This window comes from Pogona vitticeps, chromosome 2 (assembly GCF_051106095.1).
Source record: "Pogona vitticeps strain Pit_001003342236 chromosome 2, PviZW2.1, whole genome shotgun sequence".
Lineage (NCBI taxonomy): Eukaryota > Metazoa > Chordata > Lepidosauria > Squamata > Agamidae > Pogona > Pogona vitticeps.
Window position 1 is genome coordinate 111,246,448 of NC_135784.1, and position 17,184 is coordinate 111,263,631.

Below are 17,184 nucleotides of genomic sequence, written 5' to 3' on the forward strand. Positions count from 1 at the left end.
ATAGAACTGAGTGTCGTCCGCATATTGGTGACACAAACCCCCCAAAATCCCAATGACCTTCCCCCAGCAGCCTCATATAGATGCTAAATAGCATTGGAGAGATGACTGAGGCCTGTAGGACTCCACAATTGAGAGTCCACAGAGTGGACAGCATCTCCCCAAGATGAACTCGTTGGGGACAGCCCTCCAGGAAGGCCAAAGCCTGACCTCTGGTACCCAAAGTGGAGAGCGTCCCCAAGAGGATAACATGGTTGATGGTATCAAAGGCCACTGACAGGTTGAGGAGGACCAACAAGAAAGTTTTGCCACTATTGGCCTCCCTTAGAAGGTCATCTTGCAGGGTGACCAATGTCCTCTCCATGTCATGATGCGGCCTGAACCTGGATTGGAATAGATTGTTAGTTCTTAACATCATCAGCTGTCAAGTTGGGCTTTTTCAGAATTGACTTAATGAGTGTCTCCTTGAGGCAAAGGAGACACCATTGACAATAGCTTCTGCCCATTCTGCTGTTAATAGTCTGGTTGCTTTCAGGAGTCAGGCCGAGTAAGGGTCTAGTGAAGAGGTGGCGGCCATACAGCCGTCAAGCACCCTGTCAACCTCAGCTGACGTCACGGGCTGAAACTGTGTTAAAGTTACCAGGCAAGATGGGTAAAGTTACCAATGCAGAGGACGTCTTGATTCGATCTACTGATAAAGAGATCCAAGTCCCAGCAAATGACTTCCACTTTATGTTTTTAAAAGGCTGCAAACTGGTCACAGGAAATGCTATCGGGAGGCCTATCACTGTGACCAACTCTGGATAAATCGCATATAAAGCAAACATGTTTGACTTGATGGTCTTGACCTTCACTTATCTGAAGAGTGAAGTAGGATCTTCATGTAGCCTTCCCTTTGGCTAGATAGATGCTAGATGCAATTTTTGCAGCTTTTAGATTGGCTGCCGTTGCTCTCTAGCCTCCTCCTATTTAGCTTCAACACCCGCAGCTGCTGATTAGACCAAGCAGCTGGTTGGGGTTGAGAGTGGCAGGGATGTTTAAGAGCAATCATGTCAGCCACCCTGGTGGCTGCTGCATACCATTCATCCACCAGAGCTTCGACAGGAGCACCAGCTAGATCAGCCGGTATTCCCCCGCATTGCATCCAACAAGATCCAATAGCTTGAGGGGGCAGACTATTCATCCCTGCTCCCCACGGAGAGGGAGTGCTACTGAAAGATTAAATTTTATCAGGCGGTGGTCCAACCATGACAAGAGAATCAAAATCAAGGCAGTTACCTTTGGATCACACTCTCCCGGACCAGTTGAGAACACCAGGTCCAAATTTAATAATATGTTGCCAGAACATAAAATGGACACCAAAAAGTAAAATGAGATGTGTATTGTGACCCCTGGTATTATTCTTCTATCCTTTCCCTTTTCAATTTCCTGCTATTAAGAAAAAAAGAAGTGATACTGGACAAACACAGGATCATTACACGGGTTGACATTATGTAGACCTCCTGTAAAATGTAAATGCCAAAGCAAATTCCACAATAAATACCTCATCTAGAAGTACCAACCACAATTCCGCACGTATTTTGTTAGCATTAGATGCTTCTAATCTTCCTCCCCCTCCTCTCTCCTTTATTTCATTGCCATCACCACCACTATTATTGACAGTGTGGCCTATGGGAAGCATGCAAGAAGGACATCAGGACAACACCGTCCTCTGCCATTCATGTCCCCCAGCAAAGTGGGGGGATTAATACAGTGGCCACTGATATTGTTGTTCTGTGCTGTCAAATTGGAACTGAGTTACAGCAACCCTAACAGGGTTTTCAAAGTAAGCAAGATATTTCAGGAGTTGTTTTACAGTGGTTACAGTGAGTTTCCATGGCTGAGCAGGGATTCAAACCTAGGTCTTAAGTCCTGGTCTGTGGCTCTATCCAGTATACCACACTGGGTATCAGCCATCGACATAGGATTTAATAAATGGAAACCAATACTTTACTCGTGTGTTAAGCATTTTATTTTAACCAATATTCTCTTAAAGACTGTATCCTTGAAGAAAGTGTATTATGCGTCAGTGTACTATTACACTTGCCTCCGCAATAATCCAGCTCCAGATTTGCTGTTTTCCTCATAAAACTGCCTGCCTGCCTGCCTGCCTGCCTGCCTGCCTGCCTGCCTGCCTGCCTGCCTGCCTGCCTGCCTGCCTGCCTGCCTGCCTGCCTGCCTGCCTGCCTGCCTGCCTGCCTGCCTGCCTGCCTGCCTGCCTGCCTGCCTGCCTGCCTGCCTGCCTGCCTGCCTGCCTGCCTGCCTGCCTGCCTGCCTGCCTGCCTGCCTGCCTGCCTGCCTGCCTGCCTGCCTGCCTGCCTGCCTGCCTGCCTGCCTGCCTGCCTGCCTGCCTGCCTGCCTGCCTGCCTGCCTGCCTGCCTGCCTGCCTGCCTGCCTGCCTGCCTGCCTGCCTGCCTGCCTGCCTGCCTGCCTGCCTGCCTGCCTGCCTGCCTGCCTGCCTGCCTGCCTGCCTGCCTGCCTGCCTGCCTGCCTGCCTGCCTGCCTGCCTGTCTGTCTGTCTGTCTGTCTGTCTGTCTGTCTGTCTGTCTGTCTGTCTGTCTGTCTGTCTGTCTAAAATACTCATAACAGCTCTCATTTTCCATACCACTGTTCAACATGAGATTCAACTTTTTGGTCACTACAGACAAATAAATAGTATTTCTCTCCAAACATGGATTTAATCCAAGGTTTGCTGAGGAAGAAGCTGTAATTCTGCAGAGTTGTTTTTTTTTTAAACTGGTATGGAGATTTTACCCCAAAGGTACTTCAGATGTAGTCAAGAAAGCAACATCTATTGTTTGTGAGGGTGTCAGAGCGAGATGGAAGTGCTGAGGGTGTGACACAGTATTAGAATGACTAAAAGGGGGGCAGGGCTGGCATTTTTATGGATAAAGTAAACATTATCTACCTTCTGAGTCCATACTGAATCATCACAGAATAAGCAGGGGGAAATGTCCCAAGCCACAGAATAACAGTATGGGTACAAAAGTGATCAAAGAAACACATGTCCTATTTGTTTCTGCTTCAGTCACAATGACAGTGCATTCCAAGACCCATAGCTACCTTCGTTGTTACGACTTCTGTCCCTGAACTTTTTTTCTACGTATCACTGCCTTTGGAATTATAAGATAAAGTTGCTCACCCATCCCAAACCTCACAGACACAGCTACTCACTCTAATAGGTAATGTTATACTTTCTTCAAATGATCCCAGTTCAGAAAACTGAAGGTGCCTCTTGTCCATTTGTCACGTGTGCAATTTAGGGAATGAATATCCACAACAAGTGAGAAGGGGTAAGTGTGCCTCTTCCAGATATTTCCAGAGTGCAACTCCTAGCAGCCCCAGCTAGCATGGCCCATGGTGTGGGCTTATCAGAGTTGTGATTCCAAAACATATAAATGGCCCACCTTTTCTACAGGAAGAGCCACTGAGATATCTGTTCTACTGCCTTCTGACTCATCCATAGTGGGGGACATGGTTATGCCGCTCACCTCTGCTCAGAGGGCTGAAAAAAGACAAAGACTAGAGGAAGAACACTGAATAAGAGTGAGGCTGGGATGAGCTTCCCTCCTCTACGCCAGCCCTTTTGTGTTGTCATTTAGTTCATGGTCCCTCTGCTTGCCCTGCAGGAAGAGAAAAGGGACCCATGATTGTACATATCCATGGGTAAGTAATACTTCTGCCATGGAAAAGTGGGTCAGAACAGAAAACAGTCCAAACTGATTTCTTGTTCTGTAGCCATTTCAATCCTTGCTACAGGGTTGGTTGCAGATTAAGAAAAACAAAGCCCCATCAGATAAGGGGAGGGGCCTTATTCTAATGTGTTTTTTTGCTACCGCAGAAGCTCTAGAACTTTCCGATGAGGCTCCGCGCAGGCACAGATCACCCAGGGTGTGATTCACAGCAGCCACCAAGAAGAACCATAGTTCTCTTCAGCTCTTTCCAGATAGCTATCAAGTGCTGTTTGACCTTGAAAACTTTTGTTCTGAAATCCATCACTTTTCTCAGCAAATAGCCAGCACATCAGCCAAATTTCCTTCAACATCCAAGTCTTTCCTGGCACGACTGGCTTCTGCCTGCCTTCTCTGAGCGGATGTTGCCACTTGGGCTATCAGACTCTCCTTCTGCTCTGGCTTCCTCCAGAGGAGGAAGAGGAGACAGATTAACTGAGGGAGGCATGACACCATCCCCGACCATATTATCGTAGAACTGCAGAGCTGGAAGAGACACTATGGATCATTAAGTCCAGTTCTTGTCAAGGAGGCACAGTGGAGAATCGAACTCCCAGCTTCTGGCTCTGCAGCCAGAGATCTAAGCCACTGAGCTATCCAGCAGTTTTCTACTCCCTATTTCTGATCTTCAGCTAATTTTCTTTCTGAGTGGGGAGCAAGTGTCTTGAATGAGTTCATGTCCACCCTTTATGCCTGTTCACTCAGTACTCTTCTATTTGTACTTAGCTTTGTTAACATGTGGGCCAGGAGTCACGTTCAAATATGCACTGGAAGACGAAATTGCCAAAGCAGAAATTACAAAAGTGCATATCCTTTCTGTTAACCATTTAACCCATGCACTTAAAAATGTGTATGAATATGTGTTATTCAGTGCTTTCATTTAGATCTCCCACCTGCACAACGATCAGATACAGACCTGATTAACTTCATCAAAAATTCTGAATCAGGTATAAGCCCTCTTCTGTTAATAATATGCTTGGAAAGCTATTGTTCCAGCAGAAATTTTTCAAACTTGGGTTCAAAACATGGAACTGAAAGGGTTCCACTACAGAGTTTTCTGTAACTCATCACTCCTTAAAACAGCAAGTATTCAACTACCAGTCTCTGTTTACATCAGATTTTTCTTATGTTCACATTCTTGGAAAAATGTTTAGCCAAACAATCATTTTCCAGAAAATCTACAAGCTCTGTGTTTTTAAATTGACACATTATTCATATAATCACAACCACAGTAATTACTCTTAATAAAGTGGAACTCGGATTAAGAAATCCAGCAAAATGGCATAACAACTACAACTTAAAACATATGTCACAATATCCCAAACAAACAAGAAATGGTATTGTGGTCTTATAACCTAATAACATTCAGAGATCTTACCACCATATCACAACCAGTGCCTGGAATTCCACAGAGGACAAATGTAACTACTTAGAGACTGAATGCCTGAAAGAAAATGGCTTTCTTGCTCCTCAAGTTATTGCACGACCAGAAATCTGTTACCTTTGGCTTTTAAAAGACATTTCCTGAGTAGTATATGGTCAGGTTGAGTGACATGACATAGCATTTGAGGTACAGCAGGCATAACCGAATTGCATTTCATCGTTCTGAGTTGTTATCTGTATACACACATCCAAATCTCTCAGGGGAAAAAAATCTACTTAAAAGCTGCTGTCATAGTCTGGTAGCAACTAAACCCTAATAATTAAAAATCCATTTAATAATTAAAAAATCAAAAACTTTAAAAGCAAGCTTAGAAAAGCTAAAACCAGCATTCAAGGACTCAGTTATAGGTATTAAAAGCCTGCCTGAAGAGGTGAATCTTCAGCTGTTAGCAGAAGCATAAAAGGGAGGAGGAGGGGGCAACCTAACCTCTTAAGGGAGTGAATTCCACAACCTGGAAGCAGCCGTAGAGAAGGACCCTCTCTTGTGTCCCCATCAAGCATGCCTGGGATAGCAATGGAACCAAGACAAGGTCATCCTCTGAAAATCTTAAGGGCTAGGGAGGTTTTTATTAGTATTATAAGTCCTTTCCAGTATTTCACTGATGACCCTCTTCCTGCAATATAATTCTCCATAAGCAACTACTGTATCTTGCTCATTTCTCTAAGCATATGCAGTCCTTGAACACAAGACTCTTTCAGAGGCCTCAGTCTCTGACAGGTGCTGCTGCTGCTATGAGAATCTATGCCTCTAACCAATGTTAGCAAATTGAAAGTGTCTTGTTGAATTATTTTTAGTTCGCTGCATATAAAGTGTTTATTAAATGTAATAATATTAATATTAATACAGTAAACTGACGTACAATCAATCTGTACTTAATATCTGATGTTTCAGTTACAAGTTCCAACCTAATGAATTAGAGGAGCATGAATTTTTAAAAGAAAATTAATTAAATCTCAAGGAGCATTAAATTTTTAAAAGAAAATGAATTAAATCTGAGCGGGGCTGATTCCCCCCCCCTCCAACATCAATATATTTCATTATAATAATACCTGAATGGGTTTGTAGATGATTTTATTTTTTTAATATGAAAACATTCATAATAAATACTGTACACTCTTTTTGAACTGTTAACAAATGTTGGCTAGTTTGTACCTGCTTTAAATTACCTTTTCCTTATTTTCACAAAGGTGCTTCCCCTTAGACCATGCCTGTTCAAGTGTGCTACCCTCAAGCAGCAGGGCCAACCTGAAATCTCTTTTCTAGCCCCTGCTCATATTATTTTAATTCATGGTTCTTAATACATTTTCAAAATGAAAATAGTAATAAATTAACAAAGGGGAAAGCCTTGAATAGCCCTGAAAATATCAAGAAATTCAGAAGAAAGCAAGAGGTGCTCTGTACTGACCACACCACAGAACCAAGACACACTCAAAGTCTGAGACTTTTTTCTAAGACTCTGTTTATCTACTGAACTGAATACAGGGACTGTTTCAGGCTGGTTAAAAACAGCACAAACCAGTTCTAAGCAGCACAGACTGGTTAATCAGGCTTTTTCTAACTCACAACTGCCAAAGATCAGAACAAGTGGGTCTCTGACAAGGACATCAATGAAAAAAATGTGATCAGAGATAGTCAGACTGTCTCAAAAACTCCACTAACACTAAAATCATAGTAGAAGGCCATTATCTGCTTAATTCTGCTTTAAAGTTACATCATTCTTTACTCAGTGAGTCTTCTCTAGATGAATATCTGTATCCCTCCTCCCTTCATTGTCCTAGTTCACCTCCCTTCACACCAACCTGTAAAACACTTTACAGTATTTCATTTTCCTACTACTGTAGTATCTTTTGCAACATCACATTGTAACTATTTCTTCCTCTTTCCCCTTTTCACCACCTCATATCCTGGAAAAATATTACTACCTAGCACGTGTATGCTTTAGTGTTTGTTTCCTCTGAGCTGCAAACTAGATGTGATGAGGGTGCTGTCCACATGTCTTCCTTATTCATAACTGATGAAAACCTTGAGGGGTTTTGGAAAGTGGAATCTACGCTATGGTACAGTGGGGTCTTGACTTGAGAACCTAATCCGTATTGGAAGGCGGTTCTCAAGTCAAAAAGTCTGTAAGTCAAGTCTCCATTGACCTACAGTGCATTGAAAACCGATTAATCCTGTAACAGGCCGTTTTTGTTCCATTTTGGTTTTTTCTGATCTGTAAGTCAATTCTCAGGCTGCAAGTCAAACCTAAATTTTGTGGCCAGAGAAGTCTGTAACTCAAAAAGTCTGTAAGTCAAGCCGTCTGTAAGTCAAGGGTCCACTGTACATGAAAAAAAGTGTGTATGTGTGGGGGTGTAATTAAAATACTTAAAGCAATGGAATCACAGCAAAGTGAGGTGGGAAGGAAACAAGGTTCTGTTTTCTCTAGTGTGCTCTTACACACCTTATCACACATTATACACCTTCATGGAGGTGTGATATACAATAAATCATTAGTGGATCAAGGGTTCTAAGAGTGCAATTCTTGTTTAGCAGCTTTTCAACATGAGCTGTAACAGCCAACTCTTATCAAACATACACCACAAATTGTTTTGTAATGTGATAATGGTGCTGATATTATTTTGTCTGTATACAAGTCTATGGTGGAACTACACTTGGAAATCTAGGTGCAGTCCTGGCCGCTGCACCTGAAAACAGCAGCAGCATAGTAGCTCTGGAAAGGGCACACAAAAATGGCAAACTAATAAAAGGATTGGAACAGCTCCCCTATGAGGAAGGAAATGTTACAGCTGTTTAGTGTAGTAAAGTGTGCTACTGTACTTATATATCGCCCCATAGCATTTAAAGCACTCACTGGGTGGTTTGCAATTTAATTATGCAGGCTACACATTGCCCTTCCAGCAAGCTAAGTACTTAATTTACCAGCCTTGGAAGGCAGAGGGAACCTTGGGCTGGCTACCTGGGATTGAATCTGGGTTGTGAACAGAGTTTTGGCTGCAGTACTGTAGTTTAACCACTGCGTCGCAAAGCTACCAGAAAAACCCAGTAAAGGAAGGGTAATACCAAAGGCATATAAAAGTATATTTGCTGTGGAAAGAGTGAAAAGGGATACGTTTTTCTGCTTTTTTCATAATACTAACATTTGGGATCACCATATGGAGCTAAATGAGGTGGAATTCAGAACAGATAAAAGGACACCATTCATTTTTATAAGATGTAGCGATGGCCACCAACATAGATGGTTTCAAAAATGGATTAGACAGATTTATGAAGGACATGGTTATTGACAACTACTAGCCACAACAAGAAATATGGACTAAGGATATATTTAGTGATGAGTTTATCCTTCTGGGCAGCTATGGTGAGGAATGGCCCAGAGATATTTGAGATAGGCAAATATGTCACTCTTTTGCAGCAAGAGGCTCTGCTGTTTGGGAGCTAGACCCAAGTTCAGTGTGCAAAGTGTGGCTCAGAAGCTGCATACAGTTTCCCAAGGCTGTTTGTGTGGTCCTTGACCTCCAGCAAATTCACCTGCTCCTTTTTTTGGGGGGGGGGGAAGCTGGCTTCCTTAACAGAAAAGGATGAATGGCCACACCTAGAAACCTTCAGAAGAATAATCATCCTTTCAAATAGCTTGCAAACTGAATATTATGTCTTTAATATTAAAAAATGCCTATTTTTCAAAAGAAGAAATGGAATTTTAGTTTCTTTCTCTCTTTTTTTCCTTTTGGAAGAGGGGGTATATGCAGCCCCTAGATTACCCCAGAGACAGAAAACAGGCCCTCAGCCTGCCAGAACTGCCCACCCTTCACCTAAAGGCCCCTATCTCAGTTTTGTTTGAAATAATATAAGGGCAAGGTCTAATGTAAGGTACAAAGTTTCATTACAAAAGCCATACAAATCATACAATTTAACAGCGAATGGTTTAATCTATGTCTTTTATTGTAAAAGAACTATTAAGAACATTAAGGAGTGAAACAGGGTAAGAGAATGAATTATACAGAATATACATAGCCCCCTTGCAATTCAATAGACATACAGTATTTCTGCATAATGCAGTCATGTGTATGCACAACTAATTATTAAATGGTTGGATTGACAGAACAGCTGTCTTGACTGAGTGCCCCCTGCCAATATGTCTTATAGCTCATGCCACTTGGATGCTAACTTTGTCACATGCCAGAGTGAAAGGCACTGCAACCTTCATAGCCAAATATGGGCAGCCTGGCACAGCGATATGTTGCTCTCCTGGAACAGCTATGGGTAGGTACTATAGAATATACGCGCAAAGTCTGGAAGGCTCAGTAACTGATACATGCAAGGTAATAAAACAGAACAGGCTTGCTTCACTACCAATCATTTACTGACTCAACACATGGCAAAATCTTTAGGAGGAAGATATTAACAGAAAGCAGTACCCAAACTACTCAGTGTCACATGGAAGGCTATCTGAACTATATTCAGTGACACTATGTATGTATATTTTGGTCTCCCCTTCAATGCTGATTTATGACACGCTCTTGATGTCCAGTTCCTTCAGCCTACTGCAGTGGAAATAGATACAGAAACAGTTCATACATCTAAGTCTGCCAAAAAAAAAAAAAAAAAAAAAAAAAAAAAGAAAAAAAGTGGGCCAGAATCAACCTCCAGAGTCTCCAGGTAGGGCTGGGAAAGACACCTCTGTGAAATCTTGGGAGAGCTGCTACAACTCAACATAGACAAGCCTTTGCCAACCTGCTGCCCTTCAGATGTGTGGGAGTACAACCCCCAGCATGGCTAATCATTGCCCATGCTGGATGGAGTTTATGGGAGCCCATGTTGGATGGAGTTTATGACATCCAAACACTCTTGCAGACAATATCAACCGAGAGGCACAGTCTGACTCCCATGTATGATAACTTTCTGCAGACTGAAGGTGTACAGGAAGTGGGTTTGGAAGAGTTTGAATAAGAAGGTGGCTATACAAAAATATTGGCTGACAAAGGGTGAGTGGGGGCTCACCCACAGATGTTGAGGGGAAATACCCCACTGCTTGGTTTAAGCGTCACCTATGCTTTGCAGTCTCTGCAGAGCAGCTCCTCTACTGCAAGGTCAATGAGAAAGACATTTCAAAGGACTTCGAAGGTCAATCAGCATTCATGCTTTACATAGCAGATGTGCCTGCCATAATTAGCACAGGTGAAAGGAAAAAGTCTTTCTGTGGATGCACAGATTGGACATGCACGACAGAGGGGAGGCAATAACCTCCTCATACCACATTATGATGCTTAGGTTGGTGTTTAGGTTGTTTCTTCTGGAGGTTTCCAAGAGTGGCAGTTCCATCTTTTTCTGCTGAGTCTCCCTTTACCACAAGATGATGTTCAGGTTTCATTGACTCAAGAGTTTTGAGAGTGTCATTCATGTAAAAAGCCAACTGCCTCTTATTCTCTTCAACCTTACCCAGATTTTATTTATCTCAGCTTTCTCCCAAATTCTAGCCTGCTTATCATAAGGAAATTGCTTGGAACCACAGTCACAGGTGGGCTTCTGTGGAGAGCCTTGTCTCAGCCAAGGGAAAAAAAAGCTTTTACTGTGCCTCCTAGGCATTCTGCTCCTTGGCTTGTCGGCTCTAATAACCAGAAGCACACTTCCTAACAGCCATACATTTCAGAAAGAACAAAGGATTGCCGTCCCCACTCTTTCAGACAGCCTTTTACATACATAGAGACTGTGAGCATGTACCATCCCACATCCTTCCTTGTAAGAGTCATTTTTCAGAGTTTTTATCATACCCCTGAATCATCCTGCATTTGCCTTTACCATCCTTGAACTGTGCTCCTAAGACTCAATATAGAACGGAGACTTGCTCTCATCTCCACAGGACAGAATGGTGGTGCACTGAGTACTACAAATAGCACCCTGGTTAACAGCATAAAAGTAAATTAACCACTGCAGATTCACATTTCATTTAACTGGCATTACAGTGCACAAAAAACCCTCTGTAACTATGCTGTTTAACTAATTCTCCCTCTCTGAAGCTTACACCTATGCATCTGTCCCTTGATTCATATGTGTAATATTTAACAACTGTCCATATAAATTTTCAGCTATTTTGCAACATCCCCACCAACTCCCCAGTTTATGGAGATGGCACAAATATTTAGTCCGCTCGCTTGTGTCTCAGCACTCCTTCCCAATTTTCTCTCATTTGAAAGTTTATTGAGCCTGTTGTCCACAGCCTCACTGAGATACTGCTGGGAGAGGCAATTTCATCGTGGTGAGAGAGGGGAACACAACAGAGCTGATCAAAAGTGCTGGGAGTCGCTTGTTTGATGCTGAGGCCACTGCTCTCCAGTGCCCCTCAGGGCTCCTTCTTTCCTCCCCATCGTATTACATAAACAAAAGAGAGAGCCTGGAGCCTTAGAGCCACCAGGACACTGATGACAGCCAGCTCTCTTCCTCCCTCCCATCTACATGTAAGGAATACCGTTCTGGTTCTGAACCTGTGCCTGATGACATAAAATGATGCAGTATGCTGGTTGAGTTGACGAGAGAAGGATTTCTAAGCGGTCACTCACAAGTTCTGCTACTCTTGTCAAGAAAGGAGAGGCTGGTCACATCCCTGTTGTCCTTCTATTCACAGGCCTTAAGTATACTGTATAAGCTAAGCCTACAATGGATCAAAAGGGGTTTATCTGACTGGGTACTAGTAATTCTTTCTAATGATATGTTCTACTTGTGTTTCTATATTTAACTGTATTTTGGTTTTAATTGAGTGTTACTATTACTAGGCATTTTTAAATGCCTTTTTAAAGCAGAAACCAAGGACATCGATTTCATTCATTAATAAATAACCACTGTTGCTTATTCCTGACATAGGGCTCTCCCAAAAGCAGTTTTTTTGCCACAGTGCTTCTCAATGTATTTTGAAATGCTTTTCCACCCCTAATCACACAATGCTTCAATACCACTAAAGAAAGCAGCTTTTGACCCCCTCACTGCATAGTGTGAAGATTGCCACATTTATGGCCAATTTGCACACCAAACAGGTAAACTGACTATATCTCCAGACCTTGCCTTCACTCTACTCTCTACCTCTTTCGTATCTATTCCTTTAGAATAAAAGCTTAAGTAATCCCATGCCACCTTCTCACTACTACCTTTCTTTGGGAAAGAAAGAGAAAATGAAGTTGTACACATATATTTGCCCCTATGCTCAAAAAGATGCCTCTTCCAAAGCAGGCAATAGATTAGAATCAGCAGAAGTTCATTATGCTCACAATTTCCAGGATTTTCAACAATAAAAAGTCATTCCCCTAACTTCATAGGATAGCACCAAATTTTCTACTGAATTTTCCTAAATCAAGGTGAATTCCCCCCCCCCACGTTTCCTTCTAGATAATCACTTTGGAGGGTCCCCTTCCGAAGCAAATCTGAAACAGCTACAGTCGGCACATATAGTAGTTCATATCAGTATTTCTCTCTGTAACCACAAAGTGGGTAGGTTAATGGAGAGTAACTACTTGTCCTGCATTCTTCTCCTACTCCTCATGACTCATCTGAACAGTTGCAGTACAGTTACAAGAGTAATTCAAAGTCCAGATGAGCAAATTACGGGAAGAGAGTAGGGAATAACATTACAAAGTAAAATATCTTTATCCCCACTATTTATTTGGACTCCTGATCTTTGCTTAAGTTGCCCCTTCTTTGTTATTTCACAAAGTAATCAACAGTCCCTTCTTTGTTATTTCACTGTAATCAACATGATTCGGCATTACTAAGCTCAAGGGACAAGATCCTGTTTGCATCAGCTAAGATACATGGAGCCAGGGTCCCCAACTGTGAGAATAAGCTGACTGGGATTCACATATTCAAAGGAAACGAGTGTGCGACAAGACAGGAAAGCAACATTAGACATCTAATTACAAGCCTGGTATGAACAACTCAATGGTTCTATGCAACATACTCACTAGCAATGACAGTGTGAATTTGCATTACTCAGCCAACAAGCTACAGTCTTGGAAAGAGGAAATGCAGGCAGGAAGGAGATGAAGTACAAAGTGAGAAGATGATATCGACATCAAACTATGCTATGGACCAATAAAGCAGATGATAAGGCAGTTTTTGATTACCATTTCTTAACAGTAAGCAACAAAACAATCTTCAAGGCAGCTTTTGATTACCATTTCTTAACAGTAAGCAACAAAACAATCTTTGTTAAGTTGCCTTGTACCTTGAGTTTGATTTCTAAGAAGCCATTTTCCTTGCTGTTATCCTCTGTCCACTAACTCAGACCTGTTACAGAGTAAAATTTATCAAGGCCATCCAGTGTTTCATGATCTCCCATACTGGAAATCAATATGCCACCTATGAGCCCATGGTGATTCTTCCCATTATCCTCAAGATCATTCAGTCTAAAACCATATCAAGTTGTATTACAATTTACCTGGCTTACTATCCTTTTGAACAGAAGTAGGAAAATCTGTAAGCTTCACTTCCTTCAGAAATCAATTATTTTAAGCAACCAGTTCTTTCCAGAATATGAAGATATTTATGAATTTTGTAAATTACCAAAACAAAATAACGATAATACCCAACCGTCTGCCTTGATCAAATTAAACAATTATAGAAATTCTCAATACAGAGAGATAGTGGTCCTGTTAAAGTTGAGGACTTTCTCATGAAAAAAAAAAGGTACAGCAAAAATGCAAAACTCTGTGATTGCCCATATTAATCTTTCCATTTTGTTTTCTTCCATATTCAGTTTCTTTTTTCCAAAGTTCCTTCTGTTCCAAATATGAATAAATGGGCAAATTTCAGAAACTGCTATCAAAAGGTTAAAAAGATCTTATCCATCCTTATTTTCAAAGTATAGTCATTCTGTTTTAAAGGAAAGGCTGAAAGAAACACTGCCTTTAGACTAAGATGTGGAAAAACAAAGACGCATACACAGATACTTACTAATAGCTCCTGTAAAGGTTGGCTGCGTAAGGTCTTTTGGCACCTTCCTGTAGATGTCAAACCTGTAAAACACACCAAAAAGAAACCACATATCTTATAAAACAGGTGGAGCACTTCACTATTCAGAATCTATAGAGCTGGATGATGCTGTAGATGTTTCCAACACCCATCATTTTCATTTTACACCAGTCTGCAAAAATATGTCATTTTCATTTAGTTATGTAAGTGAACTGCTTTTGACAAGGACAGTAAAGTTTTGATGGGTGGCTGGAGGACAGAAAATGGAAATGAGGGAGAATTCTAATTCTTTCCCATCTTTCCCCCTCCAATCCATTAAAACAGATCTCTCAAATGTGTTCAGTGCCAAGGCCCATTCACTTGTTCCACAAACCACACTGGGGGCCAAGAACACACACACCCATACAGCCCCACTCTATTTAAGCACCCTGCCCAATGTTCAATTTCTTACATATGACTTTCACAAGCAGCATGCAAGACAGTTGATATTTTGTTACCGCAGAGGTACAGTTTGGACTGCAGATGGGCTTTTATGTGGCTTGAATGCACCTCAGCATTAAAATATTCCTTATACGTAAATAGAAACTAGCATGCCAGGAAGAATGCTGACTAGAATCTCCCTCTTTGATATGCCATCTTTCGACATAATGGGATTTTGCATGGGAGAACATTCAACCGTGCAACTCCATGTCTGTAATCCAAAGCGATATGGCTAGAAAACAGGTTTACCATCTCCTCTGTAATGCGTGGAACATAAATATCAAGAAGACATGTGTCAACAAAGAAAAAGAGCAGTGGGAATGATGAAAGCTAGTTGTAGCTGGGTTGTTGTGTACCACCAAGCCCTTTCCATCTTAAAATAATCGTAATAGGATTTTTGAGATCAGGCCAGGTAGGTGGGGCTTGTCAGCCCTGGAAGGCAGCCCATCTAGGAGAAGGAAAACTCTGATTTCAAACCTCCACTGCCTTGTGGCTATATCCACTCATGGAAAAGGCTTCAGGAGATAACCTCGAGGCAAAATCTGGAGCCGGAGTCCCGGAGGCAGCTCGCGTTGTTCTGCCAACTCCTGCGACGTCACCGGAACCAGTTGTATTGGCTCTTGCCTTTCCACTGGACTATTCCAGCGACGTGGAGAGGGGGGATTTGCTGTGTGGGTAACAGTCTATCCTCCATATTATTTTACCCAGGCTTCGTGCTCTGGAGAGGACACTCTAGCTTCGTATACAGCGTCGAAACAACACGGGAAGTAGCAGTTACCGGTTATAAGTCTTTGCTCAATTGGCGTAGAGCATGATGCCAGGGGCTACTTCTGACGGTGGGAGAGGTCATTGCACCTCACTAGGTAGATACCGCCCGCCTTAAGCTGGGCAGCCCCCAGCCAGTAAGGTGCTACCTCGCCACGGTCTGTTAACTTCACGGGGTGCATGGGATTATTTATTTATTTATTTATTTATTTATTTATTTATTTATTTATTTATTTATTTATTTATTTATTTGATTTATATCCCGCCCATCTAGTATAATTATACCACTCTGAGCGGCTAACAACAGAAAAAAAATACAAAACAATATGAATCCATTAACATCCATATTAACAAACATACTAAAAATAATAAATAATAGTTAAGAAAAGAAAAAAGAAAAAATTAAATTAAATAAATTAAATTAATTTAAATGCTGGCAGGAGGGAAGGCCTTGACATAGAGCCATGTTTTTAGTTGAGTTTTGAATGTACCCAGCGTAGGGGCCGCACGAATCTCAGAAGGGAGATTGTTCCAGAGGCGAGGAGCCACCGCCGAGAAGGCCCGGTTTCGAGTCTTTTCCCCCCGGGCCTCCCTTGGCGTGAGGCTCCTCAACCTCACCTCCTGGCTCGCGCGGGTGATCCGGGTAGATCTTGGTGGGAGAAGGCGTTCCACCAAATATCGAGGTCCCAAACCGTTTAGGGCCTTATAAGTGAGCATTACCTGACAAGCAGATCGATAACCGTGCACCATGCAACAGTCGTAAGAAAGCTTCTGCCCTAAAGCTGGGCACCTGGAATGTACGGACAATGACCCCTGGCTTTTCTGACTACGGCTTTCCTAATGACTTGCAAGAAATAGATGATGTGCGCAAGACAGCTGTCATTGACATGGAACTGAGTAGACTGCAGATGGACATTGTTGCCCTGCAAGAGACAAGACTGCCAGACTCGGGATTTGTCAAAGAAAAAAACTTCTCATTCTTCTGGCAGGGAAAACCATTGAATGAGACCAGGGAATATGGTGTTGGCTTTGCAGTCAGAAATACTCTTCTGAGATGCATTGTTCCACCTACTGTGGGGAGTGAAAGAATCCTGTCTCTGCAGCTCCACTCATCAGCCGGACCAGTAACCCTCATTAGTGCATATGCACCTACACTGTCATCCATTACAGAAGTGAAAGACAAATTCTATGACGATCTGGCAGCTACTATCAAACAAAGGCACTGTTCATCCTTGGAGACTTTAATGCTAGAGTTGGTGCTGATCACAATTCTTGGCCCACGTGTCTAGGACGTTTTGGCATTGGAAAGATGAACGAAAATGGCCAACACTTGCTGGAGTTTTGCTGTTATTATGGTCTTTGTGTCAGCAACACATTCTTCAATACGAAGCTGCAACACAGAGTTTCCTGGAGACATCCAAGATCCAAACATTGGCATCAGCTCGATTTGATCCTCACTAGACGCTCTAGCCGTCCTAATATTATGATCACACGCAGCTACCAGAGTGCCGATTGTGATACTGATCACTCCCTGGTGTGTAGTAGATTAAAACTGCGAACAAAGAGATTGTATTACACGAAAAAGGAAGGAAGATCACGTATTGACATCAGCAAGACTCGCAATCAAAGAAAAGTGAAGAAATTTGCCCAAGTACTCGAAGAAACCCTTCCAGGTCCGGCCAATGTAAATGCATCTGAACAATGGGAACATTTCAAGAACGCTATGTACAACACCGCCTTGTCCACCTTTAGCAAGAAGACCAAAAAGATGGC

At 42.3% G+C, this 17,184-nt stretch overlaps 1 protein-coding gene across 1 annotated transcript in view; it reads right to left on the reverse strand.

The window, feature by feature from the left end:
- Positions 1-17,184, reverse strand: part of ERGIC1 (endoplasmic reticulum-golgi intermediate compartment 1) — a 111,125-nt gene that overhangs the window by 54,978 nt on the left and 38,963 nt on the right. The window contains exon 2 of the mRNA XM_020806859.3: positions 14,149-14,210. Within this exon, the coding sequence (XP_020662518.1) occupies positions 14,149-14,210 (62 nt within the window). The remainder of the gene's footprint in view (positions 1-14,148; positions 14,211-17,184) is intronic.